We start from the raw sequence: 22,541 nt of genomic DNA, 5'->3' as shown, positions 1-22,541 counted from the left end.
TAGGAAATGTTTTCATATGTTTGTGCTTTTCTTTAGTTATCATCAAATAAAACATGACCTGTGTGGACCAAGATTTTTAATATAGAATGATGTGTGCTTGTCCTTGGCTCTTTGTATTGCTTATCTGAATTATATGGACCTTTATGTCTGCTTTTGACAAAAGTTTCACATACATACATTACTTCGAGGTAGAGATTCTGTGTCATTAAATCTGTGGCTCTAGGTAGGACCTAACGTACATAGTGTTATATAGTCTCTTGCTAAGTTTAAAACACAGCATGTTAAAATTTTAGTTGCTATTTATAGTAATTTTCTTGAAGATTAAACATGACAAACATTTTGAGACTGAGTGAGTTATTTTAGGTGGGAGATTTTTGGAATTTCTCCTGAAGTGTTATTAGTGTATATATGTTTAATGAATTAGGTTGTCTAATTTGGTATAAGAGTATGGTAATGAGACAGAGGTTCTTTTTTGACTTTCCCCTGGTCGGTGGTGTGCTCTGCATTTTTTAACATGTGGCAACACCCCGTTCAGTAACGATTGGTGCTGCCATCAGAGGGTCCAAATATGGCGGTAACCGTGAATGATCAGTCCAGGTGAGCTGCTGGAAAACACAACCCAAGTCACACTTTTAAGATGATGATTCAGTAAAGTTTTTTTTATATGGAGAATAATAATTAATATGTTAAACATTTTATTTGATAATTTACTTTTGTTTAAAATAGTTGACAATAATATCTTGTGTTTCAACTATTTTTTTCATAGGTTCTTCTGTGAACTAGACTTTGAATATTTTTGACGGAAAGATTTTTAATGATGTGATGATAGGTTAGTTACATGGTTAGATTTCTCACTTTTTGCTAGGGTATTAGTGTTAACTAAAGTTCACAAGTAGTCTCTTTATCCAGTCACTTAGCCCGTATTCATGCTCATTGGTAGTAAATGAAATAAATCATCGGTGTGTGCCATGCTCAGGAGAAGGCTGGTTGCAGGACAGTGAGCAGGTGTTGACAGGGCTGTGGGGTGAGCTTGGCCAGGTCATGCTGAGTGTGGACTTCCTGAGTAATAGAGCTCCGTAATTGTCATCTTGGTGGGGGTGAGTCAGATGGGTCCATTACATATACGAGATTTCTCATCTTACAGAGTTTCTGAGCAATGAAATTACCACCAGGCAGGCTGCAGAAAGAACACTGAAGAGGACAATGTATCATTAAATAACTGAGAACTTGAGCCTCAAGAGAAAGAAGGTGTGCCTCAGCCAGCTGTTTCTGACAAGTTCTTCTCATTTAATCTTTGCATTTTAGATGAGCACTCTTGTTAGGGTTCCCAGGTCATTTTTATCAGTATGAGGCTATGCTGTTCAAAATATAATGGTAAATTAATAATTAAATTGATCCATATTTCAATGTCACTTTGCCTAATAAATTCGTCTTAATCATTAGGCTTTATTATTTAGCTTTTCCCTTCTTTCCCCTTTGAATGTTTAAGCATCCACAATATAATTGTATATATAATACAGGTAATGAATTAATCAGAACTCGCAAGATATGTTGGAACTGATTACATTTTACTATTTTGAAATATTTCTCAACAGCGGTCCAAATATTTTTGTTTTCATTTTAGAACAAAATCCAGTCTCATAGCAGAGGAGAATATAATGTTTACAGCACCTTTCAGAGCCATGAACCAGAGTTTGACTACTTGAAAAGTTTAGAAATAGAAGAAAAGATCAACAAAATTAGGTGGTTACCCCAGAAAAATGCTGCTCAGTTTTTATTGTCTACCAATGGTAAGTGTAACTTTTTTTTTCCATGTATACATGTTCTGTAGGACACATCACCCTTTTCAAAAAGGAATAGTTGTTAAGAGATCTGGTCAAATAGTAATTCAGAAATACTTCTTTCCCACATGGAACATAAACTCTTCTTTTTTTGTCCTTTCTTCTTTATTCTCATTTAGTTTTTAAATTCTGTGAGAGAGATTTTCCGGTGTCGGTTTTCCTTTAGCACACAGGCTGTTCACCACTGCCTTTAGGTCTTGCTCTGTTCCTGCCAGTTCTTGGCTTAGCCTCAGGCTGGTTACTAACACTGGGTCAGACTTCCCTCCTTTGCAAAGTGGAGATAGTAATATAATAACTCCTAGTGTACATAATATATGCTCAGTAACTGTTAGTCTCCTTTCTTCCTCCTTTTTAAGTGTGCCAAAACTCTCCAAAGAATATTTCAAGCTATAAATTCAAAATACTCTGTCAAAATATGGCCTCCATTCAAGGATACTCTCTAGAATAGCACTTTTCTTACTTGATCCTTGTCATCAGACTGGATTTGACACACTGCCTTCTTTCTTCCCAATAAGCCTCATGGCTGGAAAAGGGTTTTTTCTTACATTATTTTGTTTTCTCAGGAAAAGTTTTTAAGTGAGGGTTAGAATTGTGTGATGACTCTACCAAAATTTAAACTTCTTTATGATAAGTTAAGAATTTTTTCTTAAGAGTTTTTTGTTGTTGTTGCTCTTAATTCTCCGCCCCCCCCCCCCATTTAGGTTGCTGTTACCTGGTTTATCCTTAGGTGGCTGCAGGCTGAAGAGAGTCATTAGAGTGACTGAGAGATACCCCCAGGTTCTGGGGAGTCACAGTCTGTAAAAATGCAGATAAACTTGTGTGAGGCTGGCATGAGAATTGGGAGAAACCTCTCTTATTTTCTCATGTCTTAACTGTTCATAAAAGCAGACTTTTAACACTTGGACCTTACCATTCTTGACCATTCACAGACAGTGAACTCGGGTGGAAATGTTTAGTTTCCCCTTGATCCATTTTAGGTGCCATCACACTCTGTATCTAGTTCTTCAAAGTGCACTTGGCAAAACAGTGCTCCTCTCTTGACACCACAGATGAGTTTCCTCCCGCCCCCTTTTTTTATCATCAAGGTGCTTCCTTACCAGCCCATTGACACTTGTGCTCTCTGCTCCCTCATTTCATATAAGCTCTGCATTCCCCTCTTTTATTATTTAAAATGAGAAAGGAAGGAAATAATGACTCAAAGCTTATAGCTCTGACAGCATCATAAATAGAGCTGTTTACTTATGTTGGCTTCTAATATTGGTTCAGTTTTAATTTATATGGTAAACTATTTCAAACAGCATTTCAGATACTGTTTTTTTCTTTGACATCAAATAATGCACAATTTTACTATTTATATTGTTTCTACCTTTGGAATTAAATGTCCAGAGGAAGTGTGTTACACAACTCAACGTATTTAAGTATTTGCTTTTAATAATTTGCTAGTTCACTTCTTAGTGGCTAAATTATCATGCTTTTTATAAAGGGGGATTTTTAACCTAGAGGCTAAAATAGAATAGTAGAATGAAGATCTACATACCCATCACCCAGCTTCAACAATTCTTAGTTCATAGCCAGTTCTCTTTTCTCAGACCCTTCTCCTTCCCCTCCTTCTCAGTCATATTTGAAAGCAAATTCCCTTTCAGTTTGTTTATGGATAAAATCTTAAGTAGCTTTCAATTCCCAGCTTATGTTCTTGTGTCTTCCTTGCTGGCTTCCTTGTGCTTCTCTGTGGCTTGAAATAAGCAAGGCACTTACCACTAGAGCCTTTCTAGACTGAACTTTACAAAAGGCTCAGTGTGGGGGCAGACCCTGGGAATCCCAGGGGTGGGAGTGGGGTGTGAATCTGTGTAGTATAGTACTTTTCTGTAGACAGAATCAGCACTGTGTCCGAAATAGGCTACTATGTAAATTCGAAAAATCATTGATTAATAGTAAGTTAAAGAGCACCGCACAGTGCATTGTAGGTTTTTGTCTGTATTGTTACTGTTGTTAATGAATACTAAATACAACACAGGTGTTAGAGGGCCACTTTATTTTTGTGTGCAAACGTAGAGTGTAGAAGGATAGAACAGGAATGGGAGTTGTACAGACTGCTATATCTGGGAATGGTGGGGTGAGAAAAGGGGTAGGAGGAGTAGTACTTGGGCTGTATCTAAAAAGCATGACTTTAAAAAGAGAAAGCAATTATGGGAAAATCTGAATAATATCTTTTTGTTAGTGTGTATAGTTTTCTCTGTGAAGTATAGAGTAATAATACCTCCTCCTCCCAAATGTATGGTGAATGGGTCTTTATACTCACAGGGTTAGAAATTCCTGTGGAAGAACAGTAGAAAATTGGACCAAGTATTTCATTTTTGATTCACCAAGACTAAACTTACTTCACACTTGAGTTGGCTTTACATGATTGTTTTTACTTAAATAACTTTATAGTCATCTCTTACAACTTTAGTTCATTTAATGTATTGTCAAGTGATTTTATTCTTTATCTTAACTTCTTTTGCCTTTCTCCGAGTTTTTCTCTAGTCCACATTGCAAAAAGGTCTGCCCGTAACCTGTTGCCCATGGACGGGTCTTGAATACATGAATAATACAAAATTCGCTAATAAATAGGTTGCTTTTTAACAGCTTGTTAATAAGAAGCTATTTGGAGCTTATATAAAACAGAGGAAACGTGATGGCATGGTTTCGCCTGTCCCACCCCGCAGCCTGCAGCCAGAGGCGCACGTGGTCTTCTGGACTTCTTGAACACTTCTTTAGTTATTGGAGTTGACAGTTTAGGGAATCACGACAATGCAGAAGTTCTTAATTTTTTGGAAGTAACAGACATCCTTACACATCTTACAGTTCCCTTCACAGAAAAGCTGTGTGTCAGCCCCTCATCTCGCCTGCTTGTTTATGGAGGATGGTCATGTGTCACCACCTGTGGGCCAGAGACTCCAGATTTAAAGGTCACTTCCTTAGAGCATATGGATGAAAAAATTTTCTTTAAATTTTATGTCATATTTGTTAAAACATTTCATTTCCAGCCTGCCTTGTCCCCAAGCACTGCCCTGAAATTATGTAGTACTTCTGTGTCCTGTGTTAATGCTGTTAAAAAAATGTATTTTTACCCTCTTAAGTCACAAATGTTATCACTTTAAAGTTTAAGTCTGTTTCTTAAAATATTTACCATTTTCTCACAATTCTAAAAGTACTTTCCATTAATACTATTAGGAAACAAACTAATTTCATCTCATTTGAAAGTTTGATAATTATATTGTGATTTCTTTATCTGGATCTTTAATAAGGTTGATGAATTTGAACAAGCCAGGCCATAAGACAGTTACGGGAATTGGGTGGCGGGCAGGGGGAGTTCTAGTCATCTTTAGGACACAATTTCTCCTAAAATACAGAATTTAGGCTTGACTCATTTATATTACAGATTTGGGGATAAAATATTCTAGAGTATATAATTACTTATCTAAATATATAAATTAAATAGCACACAGAAAACACATCACTGAACTTTAAGATAACTAGAAACTTGATTCCATAGGGTTTAAATGAAACACTAGATAACAAATCAGTAGGGTTGACTGTCCCTTCTCTGTAGACTTCATCTTTGCAGAGGATGTCCACAAGGGCGGCTGGCAGAGAAAGGTGGCCAGGCCAGTATGTGTCTTTACACACTACTTAAAATTATATTATGCCCATTTGCTTATGAAAGACCATTAAGAATGTGATATTTTTATATGAGTGTAATTTTAGGATAACACAAAGTATTAAGTGAATATACACTAGTCTATAGTGGTATAAATAAATCATTGATTGAACAAATAAGTGGGGGAGAAGAGACTCTTCTTACAGGTGAATCACAAATAATATGTGGGTGGATACTACAGGATCCATCCTGCAGGGATGGTAACTTAATCCTCCCTTTAAGGGTGGGGTGTACTTAGTGACACTTCCAAAAAACAGTGTGGTAAGGGGAGCATAGTGACTGCAATGGAAAAACCTGGCATTCACTGCCTTAACCAAGTGGTCAGAGCGCGAGGAAGCCCTGTCCATACTGTGCATCCCCTCACTTTACCTCTGGTGCTCTTTCTTAAAAAAAAAACATGATTCCAGTCTGGTCACGAGAAAGCATCAAACTTGGGGGACATCCTACAAATTACCTCACCTCTGTTCTCAGAACTTCAAGGTGATGAAAAATAAGGGAAGTCTGAGGAATTGTTCAAGTGATAGAGACTGAGACTTGACAACTAAATAAAGTGTTGTTTGGATCCTGGATGGAATCCTAAAATAGAAAAGGGAAGTTAGAAAGCCTGCTGGAATCTGAGCGAAGTCTGGAATTTAGTTAACAGTAATGTACAACGTTAATTTCTTAGTTTTAACAAATATACCAGATTGCATAAGGTGTTGACATCAGAAGAAACTGGGTGAAGGGTTTATGGGAACCATGCTGTCTTTGTTACCTCTCTGTAACTCAACATCATTCCAAAATAAAGGTTTACTTTAAAAAACAGCATTTTGTGTATTCTCATTATGTAAGAATTTTGTCTTGAAGGACTTGGGGACGTATACCTTTTTTTTTTTTTTAAATCCTCACCCTAGGATATGGTTATTGACCTGAAAGAGACAAGCATCGATGTGAGATGTATGTGCCCTGACCAGGGTAGAATCCGAACCTAGATGTGTTCCCTGGCTGGTGATTAATCCCACCGTCTTCTGATGTATGGGAGGACCCTCCAACCAACTGAGCCACCTGGCCAAGGCAGAGACCTATGCTTGTAATCTGTCCCCCCCTTTTTTTTTTTTCCAGTTTTTATTAGCTACTTATGAATCCCTAATACAATAGGGAAATAATATATTTAAACAAAGGAATCCAGACCTTTGATTCCTTACCATTTTTATTCTAAATAGTAATTAGGCTATATAAAACTATTTTGTTGTTTGTTCTCTCTTAAAAATTAAATACTGGACTACTGGCCAAGATGGAGGCATAGGTGGAAACACTGTGCCTCCTTGCACAACAAAATTTTAGTAACAAAAACACAGCCAACGCACAGGAAATTGAACCGTATGGAAGTCCAACAACAATGAACCATTCAGCCAGACCAGCAAGAGGGGTGGAGTCGGGTCACACAGGAAAGAAATACTGGACCTATGCAGGAGCGCAGGTGGCAGTTGGCGGATCCCAGGTGTGGGGTGGCAACAGGCAGACCCAGTGAGGGTACAAGGCAGCCAGCTGACCACGGTCACACATTCACTCGCAGATAAACCAGGCGAAGGAGCGAGCAGTGAGACTTCTCAGGCTAGGGCCCCAGCGATGGGAATTAGAGCCTGAAAGCACCAACTGGAAAGACTTTGGGGGTCGAGGTGTCCAGAGAAGCTCCCAGGCTCACAGAGAGTTTGTTGGAGAGATACACAGGGTTCTAGAGGGTACACAAGCCCACACACCCGGGAACCACTACCAGAAGGGCCCAGTTTGTTTGTGGGAAGCGGCAGAGGGGACAGAAATCTGAGAAAGAGCAGAACACACGCCATTGTCCCTCTCTGACCCCGCCCCCACATACAGCGTCGCAACCCAGCGACCTGGGCAGCCCTGCCCTTGTGAACACCTAAGGCTCTGCCTCTCATATGTAACAGGTGTAAACAGACCAAAACATTATGGCTCAAGAACAGCTCAAAGCCCCAGAGCCAATAAATCTAAGCAACTGAGAGAGAGCTAACCTTTCAGGTGCACAGTTTGAAACACTGGTGATCAGGATGCTCACAGAATTAGTTAATTTTAGTCACAACATAGAGGAACAAATGAAGGCTAAACTAATTGAAATGAAGGGAAGTGCGCAGGAAACCAATAGTGATAGAAAGGAAATCAGGACTCAAATCAAGGGAGTGGACCAGAAAGAAGAAGAAAAAAAAAATGACCAAACAGAAAAGAAGGAAGAAACAAGAATTTGGAAAAATGAGGACAGGCTTAGGAACCTCCAGGACATCTTTAAACGTTCCAACATCCGAATTATAGGGGTACCAAAAGGGGAAGAGGAACAGCAACGAATGGAAATCTTATTTGAACAAATAATAGTGGAGAACTTACCCAATTTGACAAAGGCACTAGACTTCCAGGAAGTCCAGGAAGCTCAGAGAGTCCCAAAGAAGTTGGACCCAAGAAGGAACACACCAAGGCATATCATAATTATATTAGCCAAGATTCAAATGAAGGAGAGAATCCTAGAAGCAGCAAGAGCTAAGGGGACGGTCACCTACAAGGGAGTTCCCGTCAGACTGTCAGCTGATTTCTCAGACCTTTTCAGGCAAGAAGGGGCTGGAAAGAAGTATTCCAAGTTACGAAATCCAGAGATCTACATCTAAGATTGATCTATCCAGCAAAGCTTTCATTTAGAATGGAAGGGCAGATAAAGTGCTTCTCAGATCAGGCCAAGTTAAAGGAGTTCATCATCACCAAGCCCTTATTATGTGAAATGTTAAAGGAACTTACCTAAGGAAAAGAAGATCAAATTATGAACAGTGAAAGGACAGCAAACGCACAGTTATTAACAACCACACCTAAAAGCAAACTAAGTGGACAGCTAGATCAGAAGTGGAGCCATAAAAATGGAGATCACATGGGGGGTTAGCAACAGGGGAGTGGGAGGAGGAGAAGGGAGGAGAAGGTACAGAGAATAAACAGCATAGACGGTAGGTAGAAAATAGACTGGGGGGAGGGCAATAGTAGTATGGGAAATATAGAATCTAAAGAACTTGTGACACATGGACATAAATGAAAGGGGGTTTAGTGGGGGAGGGGTGTGCAGGGTAGAGGGGAATGAAGGGGGCAATAGGACAACTGTAATGGCATAATCAATAAAATATATTTTTTAAAAAATTAAATATTAACCCTGGCTGGTGTTGCTCAGTGGATTGAATGCTGGCCTGTGAACCAAAGAGTTGCTGGTTCAATTCCCAGTCAGGGCACATGACTAAGATTATATGTATATGTTTATATGTATGTGTAGTTGTGTGTCTATATACATATGAATTTTTCTCCTGGCTTTATTTAGTTTTAAAGGACAAGAACCTGGCTATGACTTGATTTTAATATCAAATGGAATTTTATGAGTTCTATTAACATGAAATATTTCTGCACTGTATTTCTGTTTATGGGTTTTTTATTTACCTGGTAATTAAGGTTTTTTATTTTTATTTTTTTTGAGTCATATAAGGAATTTTATTCTTGGGATCTTTTTAGGTGAAATATGAAATTTCATGTTTAAATATACCATAAAGTGTTTATCTTATACCAGTGTTAGTGGTTTTTTCAGGGCTTACTTTATTGTCTCCCCAGATAAAACAATAAAATTATGGAAGATCAGTGAAAGAGACAAAAGACCAGAAGGGTATAATTTGAAAGAGGAAGATGGAAGGTATAGAGATCCTACTACAGTCACTACACTACGAGTAAGTATGAATGGTGTTCTGTGTTCATCTTACGTATTCTGTATCCTGAGCAGATCTTGGAGAGGAATCATTACAGTGTGCCCCCCATATCAACAGTTCTGTAGATTGGAGAAGAAAACCCCTATGTTAGACAGACCCTGGCCTACATAGCAGTCTCAGCCATGACCAGGGGCAGACTTGGGACTCAACACAAAACTGCTCCACACTGACCCACATGCTCTCTTGCTCTCATGGTTTGACTATCAGCTATTACAAGCTTAACTTTCAAGATTAATTTTCTTTGGAAATTGAAAAAGTAGAAGTGGACCAAATTTTATTGCAGCTTAAAAAAACCCACCAAGAATTACACACTCTGGGCTAATTCCTTTTTAGCCACTTTAATTTAAATTATAAACATTAATAGCTTTATATGTCTTCCAAGCAAAAGATTGGAACTAGGAAGAATGTCAAATTTTAATAGTATTGCTATCTGTAAAAGAAGACAAATTATTCAAATTATTTTTGTTTTCAGTTGAGCCTCAGGATCAACATAAGTTACTTTTTAAACCTAAATCTGTATAATATTAATACTGTTTTATATTCCCTCAGAAACTATCAAAATGAAGTGTTTTAAACCCTCAGGACTGTTGTAAGCAAAGAACATTTCGTAATGACTGTTTTTCATGTGTCTTATTGACAGGTGCCAGTCTTTAGGCCCATGGATCTAATGGTCGAGGCCAGTCCACGGAGAATATTTGCCAATGCTCATACATATCACATCAACTCGATTTCTATTAATAGTGATTATGAAACATATTTATCTGCAGATGATTTACGGATTAATCTTTGGCATCTGGAAATTACCGACAGGAGTTTTAGTATCCATTTGATATTTTTTTCTTTTTGGTGGTATAAAGTCAGTAGAAATATTTATCCAAACCCCATTTTTATTGTTCATATTGTGCTGAAAATTTTCTGTGCATATGTAAGTACATGGCATATAAACTTATATACTTGGCGCACGCACACACTATACACAAATAGTGAAAAGCCCTCTTTTGTTGTTTGGTTAGCATGCCTGTTAAATTGAGTAAACATGAGCATTTTTTCATATTTATATTATTTTCTAATTCATTAGATTTGCATTATTTATTTATTTATTTATTTATTTATTTATTTATTTATTATTGAAAAATATATTTTATTGATTATGCTATTACAGTTGTCCCATTTTTCCTTCATTCCCCTCCACCCTGCACACCCTCTCCCACCCACATTCCCCCCTTTAGTGCATTTCTGTGTGTAATATTTGTAAGTTCTTTAGCTTCTACATTTCCCATACTACTCTTACCCTCCCCCTATTTTCTACCTACCTTCTATGCTACTTATTCTCTGTACCTTACCCCTCTCCCCCACTCCCCTGTTGATAACCTTCCATGTCATCTCCAATTCTATGGTTCTATTCCTGCTCTAGTTGTTGGCTTTGTTTTTAAGTGTGATTGTTAATAATTGTGAGTTTGCTGTCATTTTACTGTACATGTTTTTTATCTTTTTCTCTAAATAAGTCCCTTTAACATTTCATGAAATAAGGGCTTGGTGATGATGAACTCCTTGAACTTGATCTTATCTGAGAAACACTGTATCTACCCTTTCATGACTTAGAATACTTCTTTCCAGCCCCTTCTTGCCTATAAGGTCTCTTTTGAGAAATCAGCTGACAGTCTGATGGGAACTCCTTTGTAGGTGACTGTCCCTTTATCTCTTGCTGCTTCTAGGATTCTCTCCTTCATTTGAATCTTGGCTACTGTAATTATGAAGTGCCTTGGTGTGTTCCTCCTTGAATCCAACTTCTTTGGTACTCTCTGAGCTTCCTGGATTTACTGGAAGTCTATTTCCTTTGCCAGATTGGGGAAGTTCTCCTTTATTTGTTCAAATAAGATTTCCACTTCCTCTTCCCCTTCTGGTACCCCTATAATTCTGATGTTGGAATGTTTAAAAATGTCCTTCAGGTTCCTGAGCCTCTCATTTTTTTGAATTCTTGTTTCTTCCTTTTCTGTTTGTTTGTGTCTTTCTTCCTTGTGGTCCACTCCATTGATTTGAGTCCCAGTTTCCTTCCCATAACTATTGGTTCCCTGTCCATTTTTCTTTATTTCACTTAGTATAGCTTTCATTTTTTGGTCTAATTTACTATCAAAATCAACCAGTTCTGTGAGCATCCTGATCACCAGTGTTTTGAACTGTGCATCTGATAGGTTGGCTATGTTTTCATCATTTAGTTGTATTTTTTTTTCCTGGAGCTTTGATCTGTTGTTTCATTTGGGCCAAGTTTTTTGGTCTTGAGGTACCTGTTATGTAGTGAGGGGCGGAGCTGTAGGTGTTCACCAGGATGGGGCAACCCACGTGGCTGTGTTGTGAATGTGGGAGAGGGATCAGAGAGGAAACAGTGGCGCTTGCTCTGCTCTCTGCTGGATTACAGTCCATTCTCCCACTTCCCCCTAGCAAACTGGGCCCTTCTGGTGCTGATTCCCGGGTGGCGAGCTTGTGTACATTCTAGGATCCAGTGGGTCTCTCCAACGAACTCGTCTGGGAGTCTGGGAGTCTCTCCTGGTGCCTCAACCCCCACATAGGTGTTTTGAGGCTTTATTTCCCTGTGCTGGGATCCTGGGTAGCTCAGTCTGTCTTGCTTCCCAGTTTCACATGGTTTATCTGTGAGAGAATGTGGGACTGCCCGGTGTGTTGCTCCCAGTTCCACAATCCACCGCCTTGCTGGGTCTGCCAGCCACCACTTTGCCGTGGCTACTCTCCATGACTGCTCTCCACCTCGCCTGGCCACCCTATTCCACCCCTCCTAGCAGTCTGGATGAATGTGCCTACTTTAACTCGTTGGTTTTTGGACTTTTATACCGTTCAATTTTTGTCAGTTCTGGTTGTTTTTGTTTTAAAATCGTTGTTTTTCTTTTGGATGTGCGAGGAGGCACAGTGTGTCCACCTATGCCTCCATCTCAGCCAGAAGTCCTTCCATATTTTTATTTTTAAAGCACATTTATATGTTAAGTAAATTAGCTCCATTCTTTGTGATACAAATAGTTTTCTCCTTTTTGCTCCCCTTAAAGATTTTGTTTTTGCTGTGTTTGGAATGTACACTAGGTTTTCTAAGCACTAGAATGTGATTCATAGAACTTGTATTTCAGACTACGAATGAATTTCAGATTTGAGAAATGTACAGTTACATTTGCCCTTTTTTCTAAGTGGCAATTCCTTAATAAAATGCTATCCAGATATTGTGGATATCAAGCCTGCCAACATGGAAGAGCTGACAGAGGTTATTACAGCAGCAGAGTTCCATCCAAACAGCTGTAACACGTTTGTGTACAGCAGCAGTAAAGGAACGATCCGGTTATGTGACATGAGGGCATCTGCCCTCTGTGATAGACATTCAAAATGTAAGTTAACCTCATCTTTTTACAAATGATGACATTTCCCTCTGTCTGGAGTTCGCTTCATATGTTTACAAGTATTAATTAAACCTGTGTGCCCAGGGCCTCTTGTACCTTTGGTAAGCTGCTGACTCTTCCATGGTTCGTCATGGGTTGTCTACCGGGAGAGCATAGAAGGCTTTCTCAGGGGCAAGTCTGCTGATGTCTAATGGGTGGGGGGAGGTAGATAGAGATGCATATCTCTAGATAGATAGATTAGATAGATAGATAGATAGATAAATAAATTTTTACTTAAATTCTTACCCAAGGACTTGCTTACTGATTTGGGAGTGAGGGGGCAGAGAGATAGAGAGGAACATCAATTGGTTGTCTTCCATATGTACCCTGACTAGGGATTGAACCCACAATTTTTTGGTGTATGGGATGACACTTCAACAAACAATCCCTTGGCCAGGCCCAGTGGGTATGTGTTTAGCAGAATACTGCTCTTCAGGGACTGGGGTGAGGCTCCCCAGTCCTGTATTCACATAGAACAGTTTGTTTTCCCCTTCCTCTTCTTTCCTTTCTTCCTGTTCTGAGCTTTTTAGGAATATTTCTTCTGAGAAGAGCTTTCCTTGACTTTAAAAAAACTGCAGAGCACTGGATTAAATTAAGGGGTTGCATTATTATTCATTTTCTTGAGTATTTTTGAAATTTATGAAACTTGGTACATGCCTGTTACCAAGATAATTTTACCTGGCCATTAAATAAAGAAAATGCTGGTGTGGATTTGAAGGGTGAGGATGGTGTTTCTCCTGTGGTACTAGCACAGGCAGTGGCGGTGAGGTGTGCATAGAACTTGCACACCTGGTGCACCAAAGGCGGAGGTCCCTGAGCGAGTCTAGTTCTGCTAAATTAGCCGCGGGACACTGGAAGTCTAAATACGTTTCTTTCATTTGTGCTCATATTGTTCTCATAAACTTTCAGGGAGTCCTGGCTTGGTGGCTCAGTTGATTGGAGTATTGTCCTGTACACCAAAGGGTTGCGGGTTCGATCCCATCAGGGTGCATACAAGAGGCAGTGGATGATGTTCATCTCTCACATCGATGTTTCTCTCTGTCTCTCTCGTTCTCTCCAGTCCCACCCCAAACATTTCCTCGGGTGAAGAGTGTTGGGTTGTGGGTTTTTTTTAAATTAGATTAAACTTTGAAAAAAGAAAAAAAAAGAAACTTTCAGGAAGATATCTTAAAGCTAGAGACATTTTTCAGATTTTTACACAGTTGTCATTTTTAGCTGCCTCCTAGGAAATTTGTGAACTGTTTCAGCAAATGCTTTGTGCAAGCCAAAATATTATATAAATTGCCCCTTTTAAATTTCTCCTTTTTCATTTTTATTTTTTGCTTGTTTTTAGTGTTTGAAGAACCTGAAGATCCCAGTAACAGATCTTTTTTTTCTGAAATCATCTCCTCTATTTCTGATGTAAAATTCAGCCATAGTGGTCGATATATGATGACTAGAGACTATTTGTCTGTCAAAATTTGGGACTTAAATATGGAAAACAGGCCTGTGGAAACATATCAGGTATTGGCACTTCTTTCAATAATTATATACCCTACTAACTTTTAAATGTTTGTAGAGAAGGATTTTGGATTATGTATTAATTGTAATACAGTGTTCACAATTGGGCTTTTTTTCTTCAGAGGTCCATGAGTATTTTGCTTTTCCTTATGTTAAATTTATATATAGCTTTATAGGTTGTATTGTGATTTTGCAGTTAAAGTATAATTTTGCTACTGATTTGATTCAATATCGATTACTTGTTTTTCCCTGCTTCTGTCTACATTTAAAGTGAGAAGAGTACTCTTCGACCGCCTAGTCGGTGGGGTGTGGGTTGGGGAAAGTGGCCAGTCCTAGGAGAGAGGTGTACTGGGTGGAGTGTGTGCAGTAGTAGTCGAACTAGAGATTAACTTTGGTATACCAGGTTACAGTGATTGGCGTCCTGCCTTTTGGCTAACAACTGTTTTTTTTCTTTCTTTTTAAAATTATTTAATTGTTCAGTTACAGTTGTCTGCATTTACCCCCCAACTACTACCCATCCCTTTTTTTTTTTTTTTTTTTTTAATTAACTGTATTGGGGGATAACATTAGTGAATAGGATCGTAGTGGTTTCAAGTGTATTTTTCTATGATACATGACCTGTGTATTGTGTTGTGTCTTAAGCTAAAGGAGAAGGGCTTGAAAGCCCAGCCGAGAGCTTTAGGAGTTGCCTGTCTGTTGTAGGATGTCAGTTCTGGCTTCACTTGTTAGCAGCTACTAACACTGATCTGCCTTCTCTTCTAGAGAAGAGTGAAGACATGCACGGTCAGGCACAGGGTGGGGGCAGCCGGACCTTGTGTGAGGCCCTCGGTTGTTACAGTGTAGAAAACACTTAACACTGCTTTAGAAATAAGAATGGATAAATTTTACCTTCATGTTGTATATTCTCAGTAAAATTAGAATAGTATTTCTCAAACTTTTTAAGCCTCTTTAACAAATGTAAATTTCCAAATATACATTAGGTTGAAGCAAAAGCAAAGAGATGCATTTACTCTGTTTTTGAACTATTGGGTTGGACAAAAAGTCTGTTACATTTTTTCTGTAAAATAAAGATTTTTTTTCTGTAAAATAAAGATTTTTTTATTTCTACTAATAACTTTATTGATTTGGATATTTTGAGTATGTCAGCTGTCTCCCACTATTGGCTTCTAGTGGGTAGAGGCCAGGGGTGCTGCTAAAACTTTCAGTGCATAAGACAGCTTCACAGCAAAGAGTTGCCCAAAATGTCATCAGTACCAAGAAACTTTGCAAACCACTTTTGAAATGTTCGATCAGTTATAGAACCTTCTCCATACACTGCACAAATCTTTTTTTGTGTTTCAGTTGTGTTTTTATTTTTCTTGAAATAACAAATCATAATACACCAAAAATGTTGCATATTTTCTTCCATCTTCAATATTGAAATGGTTGCACAGTAATTCACCAGTTTTGATGTCTTATTTTAAATGCACACTGATATGACAGCTGTCACAATGCAGTCTAACAAAATTGTTTCAAATAAAGTTACAACTAAGCACAGCTAGAGCCATTGTACAGAAAAACATAACAGACTCTTTGGCCGAAACAATACACTTGTATTGTGTAACTGCCAGATTTCTGGTTTGCCTCCTTAGAGATCCTCACCCCCACTGCTCCGTTCTCACTGAGAATAATCGATTTGAAGCTTAGCTTCATACTCATAAATTGTTGGGAAACCCTGTACATGCATTTCAAAACTTGGCTCAATTATTACAGTTTACCTAATTCGACCTTACTGGCAGTTTTTCTGCCTGTGCTGAGTTAGGTTAGTGATTGAAAATCATGTGACATCATACTCAGATGTAGTGTATGCAGATTGAGCTTTTTATGGTGCATTTGTATAAGCATCTTGCTGAGCTGTGTGTGATTGAAGGGTAATTCTGACTTTATTAGTTTTTCACCCTAACGTGTTCACTTTTAATCCTGACCGTATATGAATTGCAATTCCTCCATGTTAACAGATTTTTACTTGATGTCACATAGATGTGGCACAAATCATGCCACTATGCTTAAAGTTAAGGTGACTTTAGGTTGTTTTATAAAGAACAGAGAATTCTAACATTTAGAAGGCACCTACCTACTCTTGTCTCTCATCACTTCTTCATAACATCCTTTTTTTTTTCAGATGGCAGAAGTATTTTAAAACTGTCCTTTGTAATTTAACCAAGTTAATGAAGTGTATCATTTCTCAGGATATGTTTAAAATACCAGATTTATATTATTTAGAATTGTATTTCTAAAAGCAAGGTATATATATTTTTCATTAGCTTTGCTGTTGTATAAGTAATACCAAGTGATACCAGTTTTTATTGATGTGCATCTAGAGTAACCGTGTAATTCATGACCAAACCAGGGCCTGGTTGTGTTGTGTACAACACATGCACCTATGCCCAGAAAATGGCATTTTAAAAGGAAGTAAAGCACAGTATGGGGTGGTGTTTTTTTTTTTTATCAGCAACTTGTAGACTGAACACCAAGTGGCAGCACATTCAAATATTGCTGTAATCTTTAGTCTCTTATGAGCCATTTTCCTGTTTTCTGGCCTACACACTTCAGTCAAACTTACAGAGTGCCTGTGCTGTGCCCAAAATGGCAGTTTCTCTGTTGTTCGAGAGTAAAATGTGTGTTCCTTGAATGGGTCTTAATGTTTGTAACAGAATAAATGTCTTTGTTGTTACAAAGGGAATCAAGTTTCAGTAAGATTGAAAGGTATGTGTATGTGTCTAAATATGCCTTTAAAAATGCAGACTTTTTAAATCAATATCCTAATTTTAATCAGTAAATTGGGGCGTCAATTAAGAATATATATATATTTATGTTTCCCCAGGTGCATGAATACCTCAGGAGTAAGCTTTGTTCGCTGTATGAAAATGACTGCATATTTGACAAATTCGAATGTTGTTGGAATGGCTCTGATAGGTAAATTGATTTTAATTTGAACTCATTCAAATTTCGTTTTACTTGAGCAGCGACTTTCAACCTTTTTCATCTCATGGCACACATAACTAATCATTCAAATTATACAGCACACCAAAAAGTATATTCTTTGCCAATCTGACAAAAAATAAGTAGAATTTTTATTCATTCACACTGGACAGCTATTGTTGTGTTGGCTGTTTTCATTTTCTTATTAGACAATCTAAGGGAAAAGTGGTCAGTGCCCCTGACTGTAGTCAGGGATTGCATGTTTTAAATTTCTTGAGGCACACCAGTTGAAAATCTCTGTATTAGAAGAAAGAAATGTACTATTTCATCACTCCTCCTGGAATGGTTGCCGTGTTTATTAAAAATATGGCAAACTTTTTTTAAGGTTGACATAAATTAACCAATTCTAACTTCATTGCCCCCCCCTTCTCAGGTTTCCTTGAAATAAATTTAGTAATCTTGTAGCAATATTGGCAGATTCAAAATTAAACATTGTGTGTTGTCAAGTAAATGTGAAAATATACAAAAATTCTAGATTATAAATTATGATTTAACTACCTTTAAGTTTTCCTCTTTTATGAACCAGATCAATCATAAGTTTGACATACCAGCAGTTAAAATGTTAAAATTTCCATTTGGTTGTTACTCTGCTGTTAAACTCTAGCAATATTTAGACAGTAGATATTTCATTTGGAATGTTACACACCAATTTCTCTAGATAATATATTAATACCTCATAGAAGTGGTAATTTTCTGTCCAGAAAAAGTCCATGAAGTATGAAAAGTAGAGATGTTTATTGAAGAAGATATGAAAAACATTGTACATAGAAAAGTGATATCTCAGTCCCCTTCAAAGAAGACACCTTGGGCTCTCACACACTTCTCCCAATCATCATCAGCTGCCCTGTCATATTTTCCTGAATCTTATTCATGGTCTGAAATCTCTTCCCTTTCAAAGGCGGTTTTAGTTTTGGGAAAAGCCGGAAGTTTTAGGGTACCAAACGTGGGCTGTAGGGGGTTGCTGAGTCACCTGAGTGATTTGATATTTTGCCAAAAAACACTCTGCACGAGACACGATGCATGAGTGGGTGCATGGTTGTGATACACCAGTTGTCCATAGCTGCAGCCTTCTGACTCAAACAATTTTCATGGAGGAATGTTCAAGCTTAATGCAAAATTTGATGCAGATTCATTGCTTTACTCACTCAATTTGAATGTGATGGCCACAAAGTACACATGCTCACTTAGCATCTACCACCCACCACTGACTAGTGCAGTCAAGTTGTCATTGTTATCCATGCACATTCCAGTCCACTGTCCTTGGCTGCCAGGTTACATCAGTGCTGCGCAATGTGTTCTCATTGTATTAACAATGGTTGGAAAATGGAGAAGCCAAAGAACTTACATGCATGACCCCTGGGCATGAACTAAGGTGGGGGAATGATGGTGGAAAGGGAGTACAGGGCGGAGGGAAATGAAGAAGAAAAATAACAGTGGTTGGGCTTTTCCGGACAGACCAGACACACATATGCACACAGGCACTTACACAAACACACTTTTTATGTGAACCAGTTGAGAGTAAATTCCAAACATATTGCCCCTGAATTCTTGAATGAGTATTTCCTAAGATTAGACCCCCACCTATACAATGACAGTGTCAGCCTCTAAAATGGAAAAATTCCCATTTGATGCACTACCATCTATCTCATCCACAGATTCCATTAAAATTTCACCAATTCTCAAATCGTGTCCTCTCTTGCAGACAAAAATAAATGGGGTTCGGTATCCAATCCAAAAGCATATGTGACAGTTGTCCTATCTCATTAGTCAGCTTTAATGTGAAATAATTCTTCATTCTTTCCTCGTCTTTTGTGACCTTGGCATTTTTAAAAAACACAGGCCAGTTATTTTACAGAAAGTTTTTAATTGGAGTGTTTTCTGTTTCCTCATGATTAAATTTATATTATACATTTTTGACAGGAATACTACACAAATGCTGGCCTAATAACACCTTTTAAAATTTATGAATAGCCTTAGACCATATATTCTAATTTAATAAAACTTCACAAATTCCTATAACATGGGGATGCCCGTCTAAATTACATTAATTGTTTTAAAAGAAATACAGTTTTATTACCTGCCTTCAGGTGTGTGCACATCAACATGAGTTCAATTAAAATGCTGTCAGTTGTTCTTTGGGAGACTTAATGTTACTAAATATGACCTGTATGAGGTATAATGTTTGTAATAAGAGTTGCTTTCAAGCCTTACTTTACTTGAAACCATTTCTTGGTTTCCTGTAATCTTATTTACAATAATAATTTAAACCATATGGGAATGTTGCAATGGGAGCATCACACCCTTTGTAAATTATTAACAGTTTAAAATGTGTGAAGTTTTACTCGCTGGGATACTTAGTAAGTGTTGAGCAGTGATGGGTGGCAAGAAGGATAGACAGAACATGTCTTGGGCAGGGTAAGAATTTGGCAGTCCTTAAACTGATATAAATATACTGTCCAAAAAAATTGCTAAAAATGTTTTTGGTGTTACAGGTAAAATGGTTTTCTGTTAAGAAAAATTATATATGCTACTTGATATTCTCAGAGGCATATCTCCTATAAGCATCGTAAGACGTGATTATCCAAACTGGGCAGTGACCTGTGAACAATTAAATACCTTATATTTTAAATCATAAAGTATTGGTTTCTTGTGAACAGTTCTGTACCATGCCTTCCTTTTGGGGAGGGGAAGCGGTTTTAGAGCCTGGGAGTACCACTGTTGGTTGGTATTTCTAGAAGTTGGCTGGTCTTGTTGATCGCATAATCTGTAGTTGTAAAGATACTCAACAAGGGTAACTCAGTACTGCTCAGATCTTTACTTGAGGCTGCTTTCCACTTTAGTGATAGTTTGGGTAGTCATGAAAAGGAAGAATTTTTAACAACCAAGCTAACTCATACTGTATTTCTGGGCTGGTGTCACCAGCCTCACCCTGAAATCCAAATCTGCTTAAAATAGCTGTTTCCAGTGGAGCACTAGGCCGGGTTCGTCACAGAATCATTTTACTGAAAACAAACTCACTCATTTGACTAAATGTTCTGTCTACTTTTACAGTGTTGTCATGACTGGATCTTACAATAATTTCTTCAGAATGTTTGACAGGAACACAAAGCGAGACATAACCCTAGAAGCATCACGGGAAAACAATAAACCCCGCACAGTTCTGAAGCCACGGAAAGTCTGTGCAAGTGGCAAGAGAAAGAAGGATGAAATAAGTGTTGACAGCCTAGACTTCAACAAGAAAATACTTCATACAGCCTGGCACCCCAAGGAGAACATCATTGCTGTAGCTACTACAAACAATCTGTATATATTTCAAGACAAAGTGAATTAGGTTGGCATTCCCAGCAGAAGAGCCCACTTCCTGCTTAGTTGATAGTTGAATCTAGCATATGTACCTAAAACAGAGAGAGGTCCATTGTGGTGCCCCTTTCCAGTGTTTGACAATGTGCCATTCGACAACACGTGTATAGCTACATGGAGAAAGCTCTGTGGATTCCTCACTGTGGTGTTCTCCATGTCTGCTAGCCATTTAGGTAAGGTTAGGGCACTTTTAATTTAAATGACTTCTTGCACCATCTTGCCTAATGGACTAGATTGGACTGTATCAACATTGATTTACTCCACTTTCTATGCCTTGCATTGTGATGACGTCAAACACAGTGAAAGCTGTCAGTCATGCTTATGGGATTTAATTGTGTATCCTCATTACTGTATCATTTGTGGGGTACACCCCTCCCCCCTTTTTTAAATTAAATACAGCTCATTCTTACTGTGGCTTGTAGCATTCCTCCTCTCTGGCCTCCTGGACTCTTCCCTTCACGTCTCTCACCCTTGCCCCTCCACCCAGTCTTGGTGGTGGTATATTCAAGAAGGAACGAAAGCACACAAAAGGAGTCAGTTTGGGGTCAGTGGTAAAGGGGAGTCTATGTTGCGAACAAATGTTTTAGTAACAGTTGGCTGTAATCACTCCTTGCCATGTCTGGCACTGAAAATAAGGGAAAAAAAAACTACTACTGAATAAAAGTGACAAAGAATGGAGAATCTGGTTTTCTTTTTGTTTTTAATCTACCTCTTTATTGCCAATATTTTGTGTCATAACTTTGGGCAAAATGACATGAATTTCCATTGTCTTATTGGTGTTTTTGTTATTTTTAACAAGTGTTCTTTTACATGGTGAAGGAGAGGTATTGGTTCTGAACATGTTTGGTTTTATATATTGGATTTCACAACCTATAAATGCTACTTAGAGGGATTTTTTTTTTAACTATAGTTACAAGGGTATTTGGATACATTGTATCTACCCTTAACCCATCTGTTAATAAAATTGTAAATGGGAGCCAAATTTATGGAGCTTCATTTTAAAAGACTTTTTACAGTACTTAATTTCATTTTTGCATTACTAAATACTAAGTCAGACTTTGAAAACTTTTTTTTAACAAATTAGAACTTTTTTTGTCATTCAATCATAAAACATTACACAAAACTATCCTCAAGTGATATACGTAGATAAAACTGACACTGCACTAAATATTTTTTTTGTATTTTATTGCTATCAAATCTAAATGAAATGTACTTTGCCACAGATGATTTTTCTCTATTTTTGGTTTTCCAAAGCTATTACTATTAAAGACAAACTTTAAAGATACAGTGTTTGAAAAGTGCTTAAATGGACTCCAATAGCTGCCTCAAATAAAATTGAGTAAATCTGTATAGGACTACATTTCCCTGCGTGGTGATACCTTATCCAAAGAAGACGAGAACCCTTATTTTATATAGGTAGAATGTACCTTCGTCAGTCTTGCAGAAGCTTTAATGGAGAACAAATGGACTTTATTTTTAAAATATAAATTGAGTAGGCATTTATATTATTAAAGAATGGTAGTATGCTTTGCTTGAGCAGTAATACAACAGCATTGAATTTTAGAGGATTCTGAGTGCTTCTATATATGTCCATTACCTACTGTTCTATTCTCCTCAATGAGAAATGATGAAGCAATTCGACCATAGCGCCCTCTACACTTATACAAATATTATGTCTTGTAAACATTTTTTAGCACACAGGAGAAATTTTATGTAATAAAATTACTGTATCTTTTGGACTTAAATTGGAATTTGTATTTAAACACATTGATTATATGTCTGATAATTCTTAAAATAATGGCACTTCTAATTTATTTGGGGATCTTGGGTGCATTCGTAATTTGTGTTTGTTCTTCACACTTGGAAGTGGGCTGTTCTCCTGCCACAAGCATCAAACACTGATACT

At 37.8% G+C, this 22,541-nt stretch overlaps 1 protein-coding gene across 4 annotated transcripts in view; it reads left to right on the top strand.

Moving 5' to 3' along the window:
• PPP2R2A (protein phosphatase 2 regulatory subunit Balpha) overlaps positions 1-21,316 on the top strand; it is a 92,506-nt gene extending 71,190 nt beyond the window's left edge. For all 4 annotated transcript variants that reach the window (XM_037167092.2, XM_037167091.2, XM_037167093.2 and 1 more), the window contains 7 exons: positions 1,625-1,790; positions 9,169-9,281; positions 9,961-10,138; positions 12,539-12,703; positions 14,088-14,257; positions 17,118-17,209; positions 20,327-21,316. In XM_037167092.2, the coding sequence (XP_037022987.2) occupies positions 1,625-1,790; positions 9,169-9,281; positions 9,961-10,138; positions 12,539-12,703; positions 14,088-14,257; positions 17,118-17,209; positions 20,327-20,606 (1,164 nt within the window). In that variant the 3' untranslated portion in view covers positions 20,607-21,316. The remainder of the gene's footprint in view (positions 1-1,624; positions 1,791-9,168; positions 9,282-9,960; positions 10,139-12,538; positions 12,704-14,087; positions 14,258-17,117; positions 17,210-20,326) is intronic.
• Positions 21,317-22,541: the final 1,225 nt, after the last annotated feature.

This window comes from Artibeus jamaicensis, unplaced genomic scaffold (genome assembly GCF_021234435.1).
Source record: "Artibeus jamaicensis isolate MK-2021 breed Jamaican fruit bat unplaced genomic scaffold, CSHL_Jam_final contig_477, whole genome shotgun sequence".
Classification (NCBI taxonomy): domain Eukaryota; kingdom Metazoa; phylum Chordata; class Mammalia; order Chiroptera; family Phyllostomidae; genus Artibeus; species Artibeus jamaicensis.
Note: the sequence above shows the minus strand (reverse complement) of the source record. Positions and strands in the feature narration are given on the sequence as shown.